At 41.6% G+C, this 21,479-nt stretch overlaps 1 protein-coding gene across 2 annotated transcripts in view; it reads left to right on the top strand.

Moving 5' to 3' along the window:
- Positions 1-21,479, top strand: part of Nup188 (nucleoporin 188) — a 45,739-nt gene that overhangs the window by 4,584 nt on the left and 19,676 nt on the right. For both annotated transcript variants that reach the window (XM_087182707.1, XM_087182706.1), the window contains exons 2-15: positions 6,917-6,971; positions 8,122-8,195; positions 9,956-10,040; positions 10,901-10,981; positions 11,471-11,515; positions 12,568-12,660; positions 12,783-12,905; positions 14,289-14,500; positions 15,157-15,271; positions 16,264-16,464; positions 18,193-18,282; positions 19,479-19,544; positions 20,317-20,436; positions 21,195-21,321. In XM_087182707.1, the coding sequence (XP_087038833.1) occupies positions 6,917-6,971; positions 8,122-8,195; positions 9,956-10,040; positions 10,901-10,981; positions 11,471-11,515; positions 12,568-12,660; positions 12,783-12,905; positions 14,289-14,500; positions 15,157-15,271; positions 16,264-16,464; positions 18,193-18,282; positions 19,479-19,544; positions 20,317-20,436; positions 21,195-21,321 (1,487 nt within the window). The remainder of the gene's footprint in view (positions 1-6,916; positions 6,972-8,121; positions 8,196-9,955; positions 10,041-10,900; positions 10,982-11,470; positions 11,516-12,567; positions 12,661-12,782; positions 12,906-14,288; positions 14,501-15,156; positions 15,272-16,263; positions 16,465-18,192; positions 18,283-19,478; positions 19,545-20,316; positions 20,437-21,194; positions 21,322-21,479) is intronic.

Raw genomic sequence — 21,479 nt, 5'->3', positions numbered from 1 at the left:
CTTTTTTTTTTTTCTGACACTTATTTATTTATTTATTTGGGGGGTACTGAGGATCAAACTTGGGTCATTGCACTTTCGAGGCAGGCCGCGGCACCACTGAGCTAAATCCCCAGCTCTGATACCTTTTAACAAAAAGTCTATAACATGGTTTTGCCATTGAGAATTTTTCTTTTTTTCTTTTTTTGTTACCAGGTGTCGAACTCGGGTCCTTGTGCTTACGCAGCAGGCAGTGAACCTCTTTTTCTACTTTTATTTTCCACCCAACTGTATTAAGGAAAAATTGACAAAATTGCATATAATTAAGTATGCAGCATGATGCTTTGATATGCATACATTGTAAAATGATTAAATCAAGTGAATTAACATATATCACTGAGTATTTTAATTTCTAATACAACTGTTTATGTATTTATTGTGGTGCTGGGGATTTTTTTTTTGAGTAGTAAAAAAAGTTGCTGTGTTACTCAAATCTTGTTTAGTAGCAGAATTTGTTACTTAAAAAAAAGAAAGGCCGGGCCGGGGATTTAGCTCAGTGGTTTCACCACCTGCCTTGCAAGCGCAAGGACCCAAGTTCGATGCCCGGTACCAAAAAAAAAAAAAAGGCCATGTGAGCTGGTGCACACCTGTAATCCCTGCCCTCTAGGAGGTGGAGGCAGGAGGACTGTTAAATTTGAGCCCAGCCTGGACAGTTTAGGGAGACCCTGTCTCATATTAACTAGGAAAGGGCTGGGGATGTAGCTCAGTGCCAAGGCCAGATTCAGTCCTCAGTACTGCAGGATGTAGGGGGAGGCAGTGTAGCAAACAAATGGCAGAGAGAATCTCCACTAGCCAGGGCTTTCACATGTTCCTCTGAAGTGAAATGATGCCCCAGAGCAGGACAGTTGAGGAACTCATTTGGAACACATGGCTCATTTTATTTACTTTTTTATTTTTTGGTACTGGGGATTGAACTCGGGTCATTGCGCTTGTGCAGCAGGCAGTGAAACCACTGAGCTAAATCCCCGGCCCCTCATTTTATTTACTTTTAAATTTATTTTGCAGGGCTGAGGGTAGAACCCAGGCAAATAGCAACATCTTGCATATGAGAAAGCAAGGGTTTCGGTTCATGGCTGGTCTTTGAGTCAGAGTAGTGCTCTTCTCAGTCCCCTCAGGAATCACAGCTAGCTAGAGACTTTAAGTTCCGAAAGTGAATGCAGGCAAAGCTCACTTGGTACCCAGGCTTTGTGAAACTGGAAGATGAATGACCAAGAAATTGAATTAGTCTGTGCTTGGTGATGCGCACCTGTTATCCCACCACTCTGGGAGGCTGAGGAAGGGGGACTGCAAGTTCCAGCCTAGCCCATTCAACCCCAGCCCGGGCAATTTAGGGAGATGCTCTCTCAAAATGAAAAAGAGGGCAGGGAAGTAGTTCAGTATGCAGGTTCTGGGTTCAATCTCCAGTAATGCCAAAAAAAGTTGAGCTCAGACTTTTTTCCTTTCCATTAATCCTGATGTTAGCTCCATTCTCAGCTCTGAATTTTATGTAATTGGTGTCCAGTCAGTTTTTTGAGTATAATTGCCAAATAAAATAATATATTTAAGATGTACAATATGATGTTCTGAGATACATATATAGTGAATGATTACTACAATAAAGCTAATCAACATATCCATGACCTCACATGCTTACAGCAATTCTAAAAAAAGTTTTTTTGGGAAAGGGTCTCACTCTGTAGTTCAGGCTGGCCTTGAACTCACTATGTGGCCCAGGCTGGCCTCGAATGCAAAGCAATCCTCCCACCTCAGCCTCCTGAGTGCTGGGACTACACATGTGCATCAGCACACCCAGTGCTTATAGGAATTCTTTTTTTTTTTGGTACCGGGGATCGAACTTGGGTCCTTGCACTTGCACAGCAGGCAGCAAAACCACTGAGCTAATTCCCTGGCCCACTTATAGGAATTCTTAATTTCTTCTGCTTAGAAGTATTTAATAATAGCACAAGTCAAAAAATACTCCTACACGAAAACAAAAATGTGCTCAGCATCTCAACTTCAGAGACACGTTAAAACAGTTAAGTGAACACAGTTGTAAATAAGTTCTTTATATCTCTATACAAAAATACATTTTTACGGGCCGGGGATTTAGCTCAGTGGTTTTGCCACCTGCTGCACAAGCGTAAGGACCCAAGTTCAATCCCCAGTGCCAAAAACAAAATATACATTTTTGCTGGGCATGGTAGCACATGGCTATAATCCCAGCACTTGGGAGGCTGAGACAGGAGGATCACCACGAGTTCAAAGCCAGCCTGAGCTATATAATGAGACCCTGTCTCCAAAAAAAATTTTTTTGAAAATAAAAATTGGCGATGTCATATATACTGTTTTCTGACCTACTGTTTCACTTCATGGAATGTAATGGACCTCTTTTTGCCTCAACACATAAATGTCAATCTCATGATCCCTTAAAGACATAATTAGTAACTCTCTTCCATCTGCCCTATTGCTGTCCTTATGTTCTCTTTCCTTTTTGCCCTTTCTCTTGTCCAACAGTCCCTTCTACTTTTATCTCCTCTTTTTAGATTCCACGTATTAGGAAATTATACCATACTTATCTGAGTCTAGTTTACTTGGTTTAACATGGTGATCTCCAATTCCATCTATTTTCCTGCAGATGACATAATTTCATTCATTCTTTTTTTTTGGTATGGGGGATCGAACTCAGGATCTTGTGCTTGTGAGACAGGCACAGTGCCACTGAACTAAATCCCCGACCCTGATTTCATTCTTACTTACATCAAAATAATACTTTGTTGTGTGCATCTACCACTTTTTTTTAACCCACTCATCCTGATGGTACCTAAAGCTGGTCTCTTACCTAGGCTGTTGTCAGTTGCACTGCAGTAGACATAAGTATGTGGGTGTCCTGTAGCACACTGACTTCAACTCCTGCAGCTTTGTACCAAGGAGTGGTATAGCTGGGCTATGTAGTAGTCCTATTTTGGTTTTTTAAGAAACCTTTATACTTGGGCTGGGGATTTAGCTCAGTGGTTTCGTCGCCTGCTGCGCAAGCGCAAGGTCCCGAGTTCGATCCCCGGTACCAAAAAAAAAAAAAAAAGAAACCTTTATACTGATTTCCACAGTGACTGGACTAATTTACATTCTTACTGGCAGTGTAGAAGGGTTCGTTTTTCCTTGCGATCCACCCCAGAGTTTTTGATATTCCTTTTTGGGTTTGGTTTTTTTTTTGTATTCTTTTTTTTTTTTGGTACCGGAGATCGAACTCGGGACCTTGCGCTTGCCAGGCAGGCACCAGAACCACCGATCTAAATCCCCAGCCCTGTACAGAAACTTTTTAACTTGAAGGCCAGTTATAATGGCACACATCTGTAATCCCAGCAGTCAGGAGGCTGAGCCAGGAGCATTGCTGTGAGTTCAAGGCCATCCTAGTCTCCATAGTGACCTCAAGACCAGTGTGAATAGTCCAACTTGTTGATTCTTGCTATTCTGTGTTACTGGAGACCTGTTCAGGAAGTCTCTGCCTGTGCCTATGGCTTCAAGTATCCCCTCCTCTGTGTGTTCTTTTAGCAGTTCCAAAGTCTCAGGTCTTATGTCTGGGTCTCTGATTTGTTTTGAATTGATTTTTGTATAGGGTGAGAGATCGGGGTCTCGTTTCAGTCTTCTACACCACAGATGTCCAGTTTTCCCAGCACTGTTTGTTAAAAAGGCTGTCTTGGGCCAGAGATTTAGCTCAGTGGCAAGCTTAAGGTCCCGATTTCAATCCCCATACCAAAATGAGTTGAGTCCCCATACCAAAAAAAAAAAAAGGCTGTCTTTTCACCAGTGTACATTTTTGACTCCTTGTCAAGAATCAGGTGACTGTAGTTGCCTGAGTTTGTTTCTGTGTTTTCTATTCTATCCCAGTGGTCTGTGTCTGTTTTTGTGCCAATGCCATGCTGTTTTTGGTACTGTGGCTTTGAAGGACAATTTGAAATCATGTATTGTAATGCCTCCAGACTTGCTCTTTTTGGTTAAGATTGCTTTGCCTATTCTGGGTCTTTCATGTTTCCATATGAATTTCAAAACTTTTTTTTCTAGCTCTGTAAAGAATGTTGTTGGAATTTTTATGGGGACTGCATTGACCCTGTAGATCGATTTTATGGCCGTTTTAGCAATGTTAATTCTGCCAATCTGTGAACATGGGAGTCTTTCTATCTTCTAGTGTCTTTTAAGTTCTTTCTTCAGAGTTCTGTAATTTTCACTGTAGTGTTCTTTCACTTCCTTGGTTAGGTTGATTTCCAGGTATTTTAGTATTTTGTTGGAAGTGTTTTGTTTTTGTTTTTGTGTTTTTTTTGGTACTGGGGATCAAACTCAGGTCTTTGCACTTGCAAGGCAGACGGCAGAACCACTGAGCTAAATCCCCAGCCCATGTTGGAGCTGTTTTGAATGCAGCTGTCTTTCTGATTTTCTTTTCAGGTAGTTCATTGGTGTATTGAAAGGCTATTGATTGTTTAATGTTGGTTTTGTATGCTGCTTTATTAGTTTTGTGCAAACCAAAAGCTCCTTTTGGTAAAGGAAAAAGAATTTTTAAAAAGTTTTTATTTATTTTATTTTTATGGTGTTGGAGATTGCAGACCTCACACATTAGGTGAGCAGAATAATATTTTAAATAAAACTTATTTTTTGCTAATTCAGATTTATAATAAAAGGATAATTATGCTTTAAAAATTTTTTTATTTTTATTGGTACATTTTAGGAATACAATATAATGACATTCATCATTATACTTTTACAAAGGCGTGCTTACTTTCAAGTTTTTACTGTTAATTTCTTTAAGTAGTGAACTTGCCGCAATGGTTTTAATTACTTAGGGTAGGTTTACTCATACCTTTTTACCATTGAATTATCATTATAAAGAGACATTTATTTCATTAACTGGATCTAATCTCCTAATTATTTTTGAACAGTGAATGCAATCTTATCAGAAAAATGATTAGTCATCCATTGTGCTGTTGTGGGAGTTTGTGACTATAGATTTAATAGAATTGAAGTTGTTTTCTTGGAACCATTAACCCTTGAGAAAGATTTATGACTTTTAGATTTGTTTAAACCTTTTGATGGGAAAAATTGTGAAAGACAATTTTTGGAGATAGTGGTTTTTGTTACAGTCTTAATGGGAAAAGCATTTTTTTGTTTGTTTGTTTTTTGCTTTTTGAGACAGTCTCTAGTTTGGGCTGGCCTTGAACTCACTATGTAGTCCAGGCTGGGCAATACTGTCTCAGCCTCCCAAGTGCTGGGATTACAGATGTGTACCACCACGCCCAGCTGGGGAAAGCATTTTTCAGTTTATCCTCATAGTTAATGCAGCTTGCATTCTTTTTCTTATATGTGTGTTATGTTTTACTAGGACTTTTTCATCCTTTCTCTGCAAATAGGCTTTCTAAACAGTTCGGGTTACTCTTCTAGGCATTGATTTAGGATCATTAAGATATAGCATGTATTGGGGCCGGAGATTTAGCTCAGTGGTTTCGTCGCCTGCTGCACAAGCGCAAGGACCCGAGTTCAATCTCCGGTACCAAAAAAAAAAAGATATAGCGTGTATCCTTTTTGTAACTGTCTTGAGAGCGTGTCTTAATGATAACATTTTGAAATTCTACACTTAACTCCAAAAATGTGTATTGTGAAATTCCAGAGACATGAATGAGGGCAAGAACTGGGGTTAAAAAAAAAAAGAACCGGGGTTAGCAGATGGGGATGTGTGTGGTATATTTGAAAACACAGTGGGGCAGGGACTAACACATGGCTTTTATTATTTTGTGTCTCGCTCTGCTTGTGGCATCTACTGGGAATTCATTAATAAATGAATAAACTAGTACTCTTCATAGTGACTATTAAACTTTACTTCATTGAGGATGTAGAGTATATTATGTATTTACAAAATTTCCTGGAGGTGACACGGGCCCTGAAATATCATAGTCCTTTTTCAGATTCTTTTTCTTTATGGGGTCACTGCATTATAATGAGAAGAGAGGAGATAGAATATTTTTGTGTGTGGTATACACGATTGAATGCAGGGCCTCACACATGCTAGGCAAGTGCTGAGCTACTTCCTTGGCCTCTTTTATTTCTTTTTTGGTACCGGGGATCGAACTCAGGTCCTTGCGCTTGCGAGGCAGGCGGCGGAACCACTGAGCTAAATCCCCGGCCCCTGGCCCTTTTTATTTCTGAGACAGGGTAACTTTCCTCAGATTGCAGGGTTACATGGTGGTGTTTTTTGGGTTTTTTTTTTCTTTTTGGTACTGGAGTTTGAACTTGGGTCATTGCGCTTGCGGGGCAGGCAGCAGAACCACTGAGCTAAATCCCTGGCCCTGCTTACATGGTGTTTTGTTTGTTTTACAGTGCTGGGAATGAACACAGGGCTTTGTACATGCTAGGCAAGTTCTGTAGCACTGAGCCACATCTTCGGCTCTAATGGCATTTTAACTGTGTAGAAATGTGATAGCTGTCTTCATTTTTTGAAACATGCTATCTATTTGGTTTAAAATCTTATATTTTAGCTTCTTCTTCTTTTTTTTGGTACCAGGGATCGAACTTGGGACCTTGTGCTTGTGAGGCAGGCAGCAGAACCACTGAGCTAAATCCCTGGCCCAGTTTCTTCATTTTTAAATTTTGAATATCAAACTTTTGTTTTTCCCTTCGGTATTGGGGATTGAACTCAGGACCTTGCACTTATGAGGCAGGTGCAGCGCCACTGAGCTAAATCGCCGGCCCAAATATCAAACTTCTAATAACAGTATAACTATTATTTTCCAAAATTTTAACAGTGTCTTGTATATTGACTTTTTTGCTTTTAAAAAGTAGACAAAATAGCTGTGCGGTAGCTTCATCAAGTTTATGTAGTGTAGAAGAACAGAATTATTTCTGCTCTCTCATTTTTCAGGAGCAGTAGAGAACTATGGACAATTCTACTTGGAAGATCAGCTCTGAGAGAACTGGTAAGTGCTAGTGCTCTTGAGTGATTTCTGATTTTTTTAATGTGTGTGTAGCTTATATTAAGCTTCTCTTTGAAGTAGTAAGTAAATACTTTTTCTTGTTCCCTAAACTTCCTAAAATACTATGGCTCCCCTGCTTCTCTTTGCTGAAATGGGAGTGTGTCTTGTATTGTAGGTGCTGAAGTTTTCCAAATCTCCTTTCCTTTGTCCCTTGCTCCTTTCTGGAGAGGTACAAGTACAGGTGCTGTGGATTAGCTGCTGAGAATAGGCACAAACATTGTTCTGCTGTCTCTGGCTGAGATTCTCACACCTTTGATCTCTCCCCTTCTGCTTGCCTGTTCTTCATTTTCCTTTCAGCTTCCTTCCTTAGGTCACAGAGGTGGTGGTTTCAAGGACATTTCCAAGTATGTAGTTAGTAAAGTATAGTTGTTCTGGGTGATCCTTAGGTGTTCTGTGACAATAACATGTTATGATGATAATTTTATTTGTAACACTGGAGATTGAACCCAGGGGCTCGTGCATGCTATGAAACCCTTTGCAGCGAGCTGTATCTCCAGCCCTTATGTTGTTATTATTATAATTAATGGAATGAATGTTACATCCATTTTAGAGTGTTAGCATTTTTTGATATGCCTTCATCTAATAACTCCACATCTAGAACGAATCTTTAGAGAAGGAAATCCTCAATGGGTTTTGTGCACAGAGTTTCAGCACATTATTTACATTAATAAAGAATTATACTCAGCCAAAGTGTACCTAACATTAGAAGAATGGTAAATAAATTGTGATGTAGCCACTTCATAAAATATTATGCAACCACTAGAAAGTATATTTATCAAATTTTTCATAATAGGGATACATTATTATGCTATGATGGTAAGCAAAGAAAAGGAGGATACAGAATTCTGTATTGAAAGTAATTTAAATCGCTTCTCGGCCTTTTGGCTAAGATCAAGTGAAAGTGATTTAAACTGTGGGGGTAAAGCATTTTAAAAAGACTCAGTGGACGCAAGCGCAAGGTCCCAAGTTCGATCCCCAGTACCAAAAAAAAAAAACACCAAAGAAAAAAAGACTCAGTGGAATATGTAGTCCTCAGTGTGATCCTGGAGTCTGATTAAAATTGCATTTTTATAATTGCCTTGTTCTTTTCCAGGATCAGATTGAAGCAGAACTGAATAAACATTGGCGGCGGTTATTAGAAGGGCTTTCTTACTACAAACCTCCCAGGTATGACTGTTCCATGTATCTGATTAGAGTAATTCCGTGGAGGAAGCTGGCATAGATGAAACTATCCTTATATATACTTCTGTGATATTGCTGGGTAACTAGATCAGAGAGAAAGCAATTTAGTTATCAATAACAAAAGAACATGGCACACTTTTTGTCTATTGAAAGAAAGGGAAATTTATTCTAGAAATTTAATATAGAATTCAGTTATCTGATCCTATGTCTGACTATAAGCATTTATTATGTATTCAAGTAATATTTCTAATATTTAGAGCTCACTTTCTTTGAGCACTAAATGAGGCTATAGCAGTGAACAATGATAATAGTAGCTGATAATTCATAGTGTTTACTATGTACCAGTTTTTTTAAAGCGCTGGACTTATAAGCCATTTAAACCTCACAATGACCCTTTAAGACTTTTCCTCCACTATTCTTTGGAGGTGAGTTACTAAGTATAACCTATTCTTAATGTGGTCGGTGGAGGTGTTAAACTCCACTTTCTGAAGGAGTAGCATCTGTGTATGCTATTTGGGATTTTCTGCAAGGAGATTTTTCCCTTTACTCCCTCATTCATTCATTTCTATCACTATGTGCTTGTGTATATTTGTTTTATACTTTGTTTATGCCTTTTTGGGCCGGGTATTGGGAATTGAACCCAAGGCTTTATGCATGCTAGACAAGCACCATTGAGTTCTGCCCCCGGTTCCCTATATTTTGTTTATACTTCATTCTATCTTTGAGCATTGGGAGTTCTTTCAGGTCAATATATCTATCCTTTGGACATGTCCCCATCTTTTTGTTTTTTGAACAGTTCCTTACTTTTTGACACTTCAAGGTGGCTTGGGCTCATCTTTTATTTTTCCCAATCTACTCTAGAGCTAGTCGTTTCTCCCAGGAGTCCTGGTTCCTTTCACTGGAGAATGGAATTAGAAATGGAGATGTGGGTGATGAGTGTAGCTGCTGTACTGGGGTCTCCTAACTTCTGGCCTTTTTGGTAGAGCTTGATAATACATGTGTGTATACTAACAGACCTGGTTTTAAATTTCATCTCAACTTTTTATTAGCTGTGGGATTTTGGGTAAGTTATTTCCTCTTTCTACATGTTGATAATTCCATTTATAAAATGGAGATAGTAATATATTTACCTTTCAGGATATTTACAAGGATCGAAAATAATGAATGTGCTGGTGGTGGCTCACACCCATAATCTCAGCTGCTAAGGAGGCTGAGGCAGGATTGTGAATTCAAGGCCATCCCAGAAACTTAGCAAGACCGTTTCATCCTATAGTGGTTTTTTAATTTTTGTTTTTGTTTTTGGTACCAGGGATCAAACTCAGGACCTTGTACTTTCAAGACAGGTGGCATAACCACTGACCTAAATCCTGGCCCATAGCAAGACCCTGTTTCAACATAAAAAATGTAAAGGGCTGGGGATATAGCTCATGGTCAGGTGCTTGCTTAGCATGGCCAGTGCCCTGGGTTCAATCCCCAGCATCACCAAAAAAATAAATAAACCAAAATAAAACAAAACAAAAGCTCAAATAAATTTACAGATGATATTGTTATAACAGAAATACCCTATTTGTATTACATATAAGCAGTTCTATGTTATAAAGTCTATAGGGGTGAATCTGTGTGTGTATTTTGTAGGCACTTAATTGGCAGAAAAGAAAGTCTGAACTAAAAATATCTAAGTATTTTTATTTAAACCACTAGAGGGTCATTGAGAATGAGGAAATGATTCGCTCTTGTTTTTGTAGTCCAAGTTCAGCTGAAACAGTGAAAGCTGATGAAGAGTTAGCTCCACAACTGAAGGAAGTAGGCTTAAGAATCAGCAAGTTTCTGGTGAGTAAAAATTAGCTCATGCTCCCTTTCTGTTACTTGTAGTATGGTGGATGTGGTGATGCACGCCTGTGATCCCAGCACTCAGGAGGCTGAGGCAGGAGGATCACTACTAGTTTGAGGCCAGCCTGGTCTTCGTAGTGAGACCCTGTCTCAAAAAGAAAAAAAAATTTACTTGCAGTATGAATTTATATGGTTTATTGTTAATGATTGTTAGTGAAAATTCTTTTTTTTTTTGGTACTGGGAATCGAACTCAGGTCCTTGCACTTGCGCAGCAGGCGGGGAAACCACTGAGCTAAATCCCCGGCCCCCATTTTGTTTCATTTTTGAGTGAAAATTCATTTTATTTCAATTTCAAGGATTTCATTGAACATATATTTCAGAAATACCCAGATTACAGTTTTACTTACCAAAAGTCACTAATCAAAGTTACCTAACCTAATTGCTACATATCATAGTTTTCTGTTACTGATTTATTTTATTATTATTATTTTTTTATTCTTACCCATGTCTGTTTTTCAGCATGTCTGTGGTGGTCTGTGAATTGACCGAGTTTGTATTCAGACCTGTGTCTACTTCCATTTAATGTTGGAAGCCCAGATCATGCCTGTTGCTGTTTTAAGGTGCTTGGTGAATGTGCACCTGTTGCGGGTTTGTGAATTTACTTGTCATGCAGGTTGCATCTCAGTTACCCCTTTTTTCTCCTACTTGAGGTGAAATTGTTATATTGCATAGAGTATTTGAAAAGGACTTTTGTTTTTGCAAGTCCTGGGTCCAGTCCGGAGGACTGGTCATTACAATGTTTTGCATCTCGTGTGCCCTTGGATCCCCAGCGGCTGCTCCTCACTTAACTCTGTCTTAGGGTCTTGATGAAGAGCAGAGTGTGCTGATCCTGCAGTGTTACATCCAGGAGGATTACAGGGGGACGGTGGACTCTCTGAAGGTGCGTGGTTCTGTTCAGCTCCCTCTGCTGCCCTATTTCTTTTTCCTTGGTGGTTTTAGATGATTTAGGGGTTTGGCACCCATCCTATCAACAGAGGTAGGTTATCAGAGGCAGCCATTCTCAGTAAAGACTTTCTAAAGGCTTAAAAAAGAACATGCATTTGAACTGAGAGGTGGTGAGGCCACCACCACTTGGAGGGGTGGAGAGATCAGAGTGGCTCGTTAATTGTGGAATTGTGGAATTGAGGGTGTGTCCTGCCAGCCCAGCTCCTCATTTTACATGTGAGAAAACTGAGGCTAGAGGAGAGCAGGCAGGAATTGAGTACAGGTTTGGATAGATTTAGGTAGAAAAAAATAAGGCATAGGAAATGTTTGCAGAAACAGATGGGCAGTCATGATCCTGAAGGGTGAGGTAAAGGTGTGCATCTTTTTCTCTGTTAACTGAGCTTTGCCTGTAAGATGGCGTCTCGACTGCTCTCTTCTCCCTCAGACGGTCCTGCAAGATGAGAGGCAGAGCCAGGCCTTAATCCTGAAGGTCAGTAGTGGGTGTCATTTCCGTTGTTCAGTGTGCAGTTGGGTGGCAGCTTCTTCACTTTGTTTTCATGGATAGCCTTTGACTCCTTGTGGGCAAGCGACGCTGACCATTATTGGCCTGTTTGGTTTTTTTTGTTGTTTTGTTTTTTGGTACCGGGGATCAAAGTTGGGTCCTTTCGCTTGCAAGGCAGGCGGCGGAACCACTGAGCTAAATCCCTGACCTGCTGAGAAATAAGAGGCTTTATGTGCTGAAGCCTGTTGAATTTTTCCCTTGGAGGTTCTTCAGCTACTGGTGTTGAGATCTGGTTCATGAGTATCTTTTCTTTAAGTCTAAATCCAACAGAATTAATTTATATTTCTTTTTATCCTATGTTCCCTACTTCTCCAGCAACCTCCAGGATCTTGTTTTAAAATGGAATTTATGCTGGGCATGGTGGCACACACCTGTAATCCCAGCACTTCAAAGGCGAGGCAGGAGGATTGCCTTGAGTTGCAGGCCAACCTGGGCTACATAGTGAGTTCAAGGCCAGTCTGAACAACACAGTGAGACCCTGACTCCAAAAAAAGGGAATTAGTTTCCTATTTGATAAATAGTGAGACTTAATGTAGTGGGTTTTTTTTTTGTACCCGGGATTGAACTCTAGACCTTGTGCTTGCAAGGCAGGCAGTGGAACCACTGAGCTACATCCCTGGCCCCTAATATAGTGTATTAATTCAAGCAATTAGGACATATAACCTTGATATTTTTGTATTTGTTTTAGTGTATCTGGCCTATCAGGTTATAGCATTGTGTGTTATTTGAATTTTCTGAGAAATCATACTGGAAAACTTTTTATGAAACTTGTTTATATTAAATAATTCCTTTCAATTCTGCTTGGCTTCACTTATTTTTTGATTTATGAAGGTCTGTTTTGTTTTGTTTTTTGGCCTCATTCAAAATTTGGCAAACTTTTCAGTTCACGTCTTAAGTGATCCATTAGCAAGTAAATGTAAAATTGAGTACCCTCTTGGCAAAGGTGAGTTACTGACCTTGAATCTTTGGGCTCTTCTTAGGTTGCAGATTATTACTATGAGGAAAGAACCTGTGTTCTTCGTTGTGTCTTACACCTTCTCACTTATTTCCAAGATGAAAGACACCCTTACAGGGTAAGCCCGTTCCGTCCTCCTGGTTCTCGACCCTGGAGCATTCAGACCTTTTTCAGCATTTTATGGTATTCATTTTTATTGTAATATTTACATTTTAGGTGTGAGTTTTTTTTTTTTTTAAGGTTGAATATGCAGACTGTGTTGATAAATTGGACAAGGAACAGCTAGTTGTAAAATACAGGGACCAGTTTGAAGAGCTGTACAAAGCCGAAGCACCGACCTGGGAGACTCGTGGGAACCTCATGGTACGTAGGCTTGCGCTCCACTCTCCTGTAGCCCAAGGGGACAGCACAGCCTCCTTCATGGGAGCAGGCTAAGTGATTATCAAGTACCAACTGGGCATGGGTTTGGCTTATCATTCTTCAGAAAAACATCAGCTTATCAGATCAAAGTGCTGATGACTTTACAACAATACTTACTTCTGGACCCAGGCTTTCTTTACCTGTTTATTTGCTTTCTGTTCTTGCCTAAAATATTCTTTCAGTAGTTAATGATACTGTAAGCCTAAGATTTTATTTTCTTTATTTTCATTTTCTATTCAGTGTATGGTACTAGTCTGGTCATGTTATCCTAAATCCTAAACCAATTTGCATTTATAGATTGTAGCATGCCTTTTTTTGTTTTGAATGAAATGCATTTTTATTAAAAACATGTCAACAAAAATAGATGTTAATTATGTAGAATATTTAATAAGAGAAAGGGGCCCAGGCATGCCAGGCAAGCAAGGTGTACCAGTGAGCCACCTCCTCAGCCCTTCTTTATTTTGAAACAAGATTTCACTAAGTTGCCGAGGCTGGCCTTGAACTCATGATCCTCCTGCCTCCCAAGTAGCTGGGATTACAAGAGTGCACTACTGGGCCTGGTGATTTAGCTCAGTGGTGCTGCCACCTGCCTCACAAGCCGGAGGTCCTGAGTTCGATCCCCAGTACCACAACAACAACAAAAAAACAAAACCTTGAAAAAAAAAAAAAAGCACTACCATGCCTGGCCTATGTCTGCTGATTTTTGTTAAGTTCTATAGCATGGTTTTATTAACAGAAAGATTGGTAATTACCTAAATGCCCTTCCAGGTGGGCTAGGTAAAATGAATTATGACATTTACATGCAGTGGAATATTATACAACATTAAAAATGAGGGCATTAGTTGAATAATCAGTACATGTCCACTATTGATATACTGTTAGAGGAAATAATCTTTTAAGATACATTTTTTTGTTGTTGCTTGTTGTTTTTGGTGTTTTTGAGACAGGGTCTTGCTATGTAGTTCAGGCTGGCCTTGAACTTACTATGTACCCCAAGCTGGCCTCAAACTTACAACAATTCTCCTGCTTTGGCCTCCTGAGTTCTGGGATTACAGGCATGCAGTATCACAGCCAGCCATGTATGTATTATCTGATGAAAATAATTTAAATTCTTTAAAGTATGGTCTTTAGCTGGGCATGATAGTGCACACCTATAATTTAGCACTCAGGAGGCTGAGGCAAGAGGATTACTAGGAGTTCAAGTCCAGTCTGGAATACATAGACCCTGTCTCAAAAAAACAACAATAACAAAAGAAACCCACCAAAAATAAAGTATGGTTTTTATTCTCACTCTTCTTTCTCATTTTTTCTTCATTGGTCATGCAGACTGAGCGCCAGGTATCTCGCTGGTTTGTTCAGTGCCTTCGGGAACAGGCTATGCTGCTAGAAATTATTTTCCTTTTTTATGCGTACTTCGAGATGGCTCCTAGTGATCTACTGATATTAACCAAGATGTTTAAAGAGCAAGGATTTGGTAGCAGGCAGACCAACAGGCACTTGGTGGATGAGACCATGGCCCCTTTTATAGATCGGATCGGGTGAGTCTGAACGGAATGAAGGCCAGAGCAGTGGTACAGTGTTTAGTACATTGATGTTATTACAGCTGCTCTGTGCATAGGAAAGGGGTGAGGAAGTGGGGGTGCATTGACACATTCCAGTTTGTACAGGGAGTGAAGACTGGGATTAAAGGGGACATGTTCTTCTCTCAAAATAAGTATTATGCTCTTTTCCTTTCTGTCTTCACCTAAGAGTTCATTCAGCAAAAAGTAGTTGTTGAATAGCCATTGCAGCCCAAGTACTGTGCAGATGCCAAGAAGAGATCATTGTCTGTGGATTCTAACTATTGTTTTCCCTGCTGATGGCCACGGATGGACCTACAGTTTGAGCCCTTTACCCTCTTCCGTAGCAAAGGTTCACACCTGAGATCTGGGGTGGTTTACCTGGGTCGGGTATAAGTGGCTATAGAAACCTGCCGTACTAAGCCTGTGCTGCCCAGTATGGCAGGCCCAGCTGCACATGAGTGGCAGGCACTTGAGATATGCTGAAAGTGTGAAACACAGACGAGATCAGAAACTTAGTATGAAAAAAGAATGTTAAATAACTCACTAGTAACTTTCTGATAGTGAAGTGTCTTACAGCCCAGCTTAGTGTCTCTAGTGAGCAAAATGAGACCGAGGCTCTATTTTCTTTCCAGCTACTTCAGTGCCCTTATCCTGGTGGAAGGCATGGATATTGAGTCCTTGCATAAATGTGCTTTGGATGACAGGAGAGAGCTGCACCAGTTTGCTCAGGATGGGCTTATTTGTCAGGTGAGCTTGGAGGAACCTCCTCTTTTCTCAGCTCTTTTGTGGTAAGTAGTGTGTTTCTGCTGCTCAGGTGTCCTGTTGTGTAACATTTCCAGTGTTGTGGAATTTGAAGTTCTGCATCATTAGACAATTAGACCTGGAATAAACCTTGTGTTTGTTAGTCACATGTGGAAACGGTACAGGGTCACAAGCATCCCAACGTCAGTGCCATGGGGACTGTCTGCATTTATGGGGTCTGTCAGAAAACAGGAAAAGAAGTGAACACTGAGATGGTTGTGTGGAAAGAAAATGAGAGGTTCTGGAAAGTAGGGACAGGAGAAGGCTGGGGATGTAGCTCAGTGATGGAGTGCTTCCTTAGCAGGCACAAGGCCCTGGGTCTAATCCCCAGTACCACAAAAGAAAAAAAAGAAGAAAGAAAGATCAGGGCAATAAAATTTCTAGAATCTCCATTCTGAACTTATGTTTTATAGTTTTAAATTAAGACTAAAAAATCTGGAGAAACATGGGTCGAGTGAAGAGTAATGGACAGTTTCTTTGTCACTTTCCTCATCCCTGGGACAAAATACCTGGGGCTCAAATTCAAAGGAGAGGTGTATTCTGGCTCATGTTTTTAGTCTGTAGCCGGCCAGCTGCAAAACAGGAAGGTGTGGTGGAAGGGCCTGGGCAGAGGCAAACTGCTCACCTCATGGTGGCCTTGCCAGGAAGGGAGACCCACCTTTCCAGGTCATGTCCCCAGGGACCTTCATCCACCTCCCAGCTCTCAGCTGTGGCATCCCATGATCAGCCACCCCCACCCCACCCCCACCTCCAAGCACATGAGGCTTTGGGGGACATACAGATAAGAGCCATAGCAGGAGGGGGTTTATTGTTAGCAAAGTGACGGGGAAATGTCAGAAGGGGAGAGTGAGGCTCCTCTGGACGAATGACGTGCTTATTGATTACAGCAAAGAGTCCTGTGGAGGAATCTTCATCCTTGCTGTTTCTCCCTTCATTAGGATATGGACCGTTTGATGTTGACCTTTGGGGACATCCCTCATCACGCGCCAGTGCTTTTGGCCTGGGCTCTCCTCCGTCACACCCTGAACCCGGAAGAGATGAGTAGTGTGGTGCGCAAGATAGGTGGCATGGCCATCCAGCTGAATGTATTTCAGTATCTGACCCGACTGCTCCGGTCCCTGGCCAGTGGCGGGGATGATGTGAGTCTGAGGCTGTTGGTTGAACAGGAGAGTGAATAGGGAAGAACGGGCAGAACAGGGGCCACTGCAGGAATTGTGCTAATGAGTGAAGTGGGTGAGGGTGATGAAGTGGAACTAAGCTTAAAGGGCATGTGCTGTTAGCAGACTTTCTCAGCACTTTCTCCGAAGAGTCAGTCTTAACCCTTAGAACACTTCTTTGGGTTAAGGATTATTGTCTTGTTTTCCACATTAGGAAATTGAGAGTCAGTGAGATGTAATATGCCTAAACCAACAGTAACTGCCAGAAAGCGGTGGACATAGTTTGAACTCATTATGCCTGACTCTGACAGTGAAGCTCCTTGCCCTAGAAGATAGCTTGGGTCATACTGACGAAAGGAGTCTTTCTAGGGAACCTACTCTGTCCATTGTAACAGGATGAATTAGAATGTCTCTTGAGTCTCTTAAGTGTGCAGTGGGGCTTAATTCAATTGGCACGGTTTAGTCAGTTTATTTTGATGTACTAAAATGAAACCTAGAGGTAGAGTGCTTGCCTCACACGTGCAAGGCCCTGGTTTCCATCCCCTACCCTGCAAAAAATAAAACGAAACCTCACATTCCACAGTTGTCCTTCTTGGTATTTGCCCAAAGGGGTTGAAGATTTATATTTACACAAAAACCTGTTCATAGGTTTTGATAGCAACTTTTTCATAATTACCAGAACTTGGAAGTCACTAAGATGTCCTGAAGGTGTAAGGGAGCTGTCTGTGGTACAGCCAGACAACAGACGTTATTTAGCGCTGTAGGGAGGTGAGCTGTGAAACCAGGAGGGCTCTCCAGTGTGTGTCCCTAAGGAAAAGGCCATGGAGTACAGGATTCCAATGGAGGGTATTCTGCAGAAGGCAGAACTATGGAGACAGTAAGAGCCACAGCTGTGGGGCTGAGGGTGTAGCTCAGTGGCGCCAAGCACAAGGGCCTGAGTTCCATCCTTGGTACTGGAGAAAACAAAGAGCAACAATCCTCAGGCGCTGGTGGAGAGGGAGAAAGCTGAATAGGTTGCATACAGACGTACAGAGGATTTTTAGGGTAGTAAAATGATTCTGTCTGATGTGAAACTAGAACTGCTCTAAGAAATAAAACAAAACTAAACTAAAATCGGCTGGGGATTTAGCTCAGTGATTCTACCACCTGCCTCAAAAGCGCAAGGTCCCGAGTTCAATCCCCGGCACCAAAAGAACCCAAAACATTGACAAGTAGGCCCCATTTCTGCCACTGGTTGATTAATGTTGGTGGTAGTTGAGGCACTGTATTAGTCCCGTCAGCTCATGTAGACTCCTTTCTCCAGACTGGACGTGGTTTTTCTCCCCTCTCACACACAAATTTTGATCATTTGAAGAAAAAATGCATAAATGTACATATATACATAGATAAATATAAATGTGTGAAATCATACATATATACTGGGAATTGACCAGGGGAATCTCGTGCATGATAGGCAAGCACTCTACTATTGAACTGAACCCCCAGCTCAAAGTAGCTCTTTCTGAGTTTATTCTTGACTGTGATGTAATGTTTGTGGCTCCCACATTCCCTTTTCTCCTTTGTTTTTCTGATCTTGTACCTAAATTAGGAAAATTAGGAAAGATTCAGGTTCCCGTCCACTTGTTTACAAGGACATGCCAGGCTTAGGCCAAGTGGCCAGGTGCTGTGGCGTCACTCAGTCAACAACTCACCAACTCCTCTGCTTTGCAGTGCACCTCAAGCACCGCCTGCATGTGTGTCTATGGGCTGCTCTCCTTCGTCCTGACCTCGCTGGAGCTGCACACACTGGGCAATCAGCAGGTTGGTACTCAGCTTCCCTGGCTGTCTGCACTGTCAAGCTCTGCAGTCACATCCCTGTGACGGTCGCTTCGGGTCTGATAATGTTGGGTTCATGTTTTCATTTGTTCATTGCCATTTGTTTTCATGTATGGTTATATGAGTGGTACCTGTTAGTCATAGAAAAAACAAAATGCTGATCACAAATAAAAAGTGTAACTCACCTTTGGATAACTTCTGTTAACATTTGGGTGTCTTCCCTTCTGTGTTCTTCACACACACACGAATAAAAAATAATTCTTATCTAGAATGGAGTCATAGTACATACAGTCACCCCCTGGTGCCTGTGGAGATGGGTTCAGAAACTGAGGATACTGAAGTGCACTGATGCTAAGTCCTTCTATAAAACAGTGTGGTGTTCATGTGTCCTCCAGGACACCTTACATTATCTCTTAAGTTACTCACAATACCTAAATCAGTGTAAGTGCTTTGGGAATAGTTCTTAGGCTGTCTTGTTTAGAGAATGATTAAAGAGAAAAAAGTCTGCACATTTGTACAAATGCGTTTTTTTCTTCATAGCTTTAATCCATGGTTAGTTGAATCTGTGGGTGTGGAACCTATAGATAGGGAGGGGTGACTGATACTGTTTTATAACTTCCTTTTTCGCTCTGTGGTTCATCTGTTCCATGCACCTGTGCATGCTAATAGATACAGTTCCTCAACATTTTCTTAAAAGGCGATATTTGAAACTCACGACAAAATAGACCATATTCCATGCTTCCTACATTTATCTGCTCAGGGCTAATCTTTTATTTCTGTCCCTTCCCTCTTTGATTCTTTGTTTGTTTGTTTGTGACAGGGTCTCTCTAAGTAGTTCAGACTAGTCTTCAACTGACTATGTAGCCCAGGCTGGCCTTGAATTTGGGGCAGTCCTCCTGCCCCAGGCTCCTGAGTGCTGGGACCACAGGCGTGCACCACCATGCCCAGAATTTATCATCCGCATTTTACAGATAAGCACTTGAACTTCAGAGAGGTGAATTTGTCTAACATATAGCAGACACAACATGTTCACCAAACAAGGTGTGATCTTACTCTTTAAAGCCAGAGTTCTTTCTGACGTGCTATATGAAGGTGTTCATAGTGTTTCATGTCAGTAGAATGGAATTGAGAAAGACTGCTACAACTAGGGAAAATGAACCATTTTCTCCCCTCCCCACCAGGATATAATCGACACGGCATGTGAAGTCCTGGCGGACCCTTCTCTTCCGGAACTCTTCTGGGGAACTGTAAGTGTGTTGTGGGGAGTCCTGCTGTTACACTCTGGAGCGAAAGGATTCATCAGACACTTGGGATTTTTTTTTTTTTGGTACCGGGGATTGAACTCAGGTCCTTGTGCTTGAGAGGCTGGCGGTGGAACCACTGAGCTAAGTCCCCAGCCAAACACTTGGGTTTTATGTTTAGTATTTATATAGATTTTCTCATTTAATCTTCATAAAAATGGGTGTAGTAGATCCTGTTCTTGTCACTGTTTGAGGATAAGGAACAGTGATGCCTGGAGATTTGAGGTGCATTTCTGTAACTCGTGAATGCACTATTAGGGGACTGTCACTGACTCTGGGAGTTACCAGGGTGCTGTGATGGTTATCTGAGAACTCGGCTCTGGAGAGAATGTGAGCATTGACAGCATCCTCACGCCTCAGGCTTCAGCTGGTAAATTGTTGTTTTCTCTTGGCCTGTGGCCGGCTGTTCTCCCAGTGGCTGTTTTCCCAAGGTCTCGTACCTTTTTCCTGACAGGGTGTTCCTCTTCCAGAAGCCCACAGGGTCCCAGGCGAAAGGGATGAACAAGCCAGTATTTGGACTGAGCACCTGCTGCTCATGTGTAGTGGCTGAGTGCTCATATGCTGGGCGGCAGTTGTCACTTTGGAAATAGGAAATAAGAGTGTCTGAAATTATTAAAGAAACATGGTATCTGTCTAAAGGGAAGGGCTAATTCTCAGTTTTCTTATGATTACTGGGAAGTTCTAAAGGTTAGTGACTCCTCCTCCCCTCCCACCTCAGGAACCAACCTCTGGCCTTGGGATCATTCTGGACAGCGTATGTGGAATGTTTCCCCATCTTCTTTCCCCACTCCTGCAGTTGCTCCGTGCCCTTGTGTCCGGGAAGTCCACTGCCAAAAAGGTAAGTTGTCCGCTCATATTCTGAAGAGAATGGGAGATACTGTCAAGCAGCTTTATTTTGAACCGGGGATCAAACTCAGGACCTTGCACTTGCCAGGCAGGCGGCACCACTGAGCTAAATCCCCGGCCCTTGAGGGGCTTTTGTTAGGAACCCTTTCTGCTCTCCACATTGCTGTTCCAGTGCCATAGCAAGAGTTTAAAATTGGATGGAATATGCCAGAAATGGTCCCTCGTTTCTGTAAGATGAAGATCTTTTTTCCAAGTGCCTGCTGTGGGAATAAGAGTAAAGTTCCTTAATGTCTATTTGGAAGAGAACAATAGAAGAAATGAATAATAAACATATATATACACATCTTTATTGCTCAGAGTAATAAAGGCCACACTGTTGAGGAGAGACAACTATCTCTGGTGAGAAAGGAGACTTAAGTTGGATTGGCCTCGAATTAGATTAAAGAATGGTGAAGCTGAGTGTAGTGGCACATGCCTGTAATCCCAACACTCAGGAGGCTCAGGCAGGAGGGTAACTGCAAGTTTGAGGCCGGCCAGGCTGGACAACAGAGTGAATTCAAGGCCAGACTAAACTAAATAGCAAGACCGTGTCTGAAAAAAACCAAAAATAAAAACCAGTGAAGATAGACAAGAATAGGAGAGCCAAGTAGGCGAATGAAAAATTTCAGGCCCAGCATGTGAACAGCAGGTGTGAGACCTCGCATGTGGCAGTAGGTGAATGTGTGACAAGTTTCTTCTGCATGTTGGCAGGTCTATAGCTTCCTGGATAAGATGTCTTTTTACAATGAACTTTATAAGCACAAGCCCCATGACGTGATCTCCCACGAAGATGGAACTCTGTGGCGCAGGCAAACACCCAAACTCCTGTATCCTCTGGGTAAGACAGCACCCTGGGGTACCCCACAGCAGCCTTTGGCAAGACTGCATTGCTGCTATTCAGTCCTTTTCATGTCAGCTGCCTGTAAAGCAGGTTCTCTGCTCATGGTGCTTGTTGATTCATTGATAAATAATTGGAATCTCTTGCCCTCCCACCCT

Source organism: Heterocephalus glaber, unplaced genomic scaffold (genome assembly GCF_053883595.1).
Source record: "Heterocephalus glaber isolate CG9 unplaced genomic scaffold, H.glaber_assembly_v1.0 deba00001479, whole genome shotgun sequence".
Lineage (NCBI taxonomy): Eukaryota > Metazoa > Chordata > Mammalia > Rodentia > Bathyergidae > Heterocephalus > Heterocephalus glaber.
The sequence above is the reverse complement of the archived record's forward strand: the minus strand, read 5'-3'. Positions and strand labels throughout refer to the sequence as shown.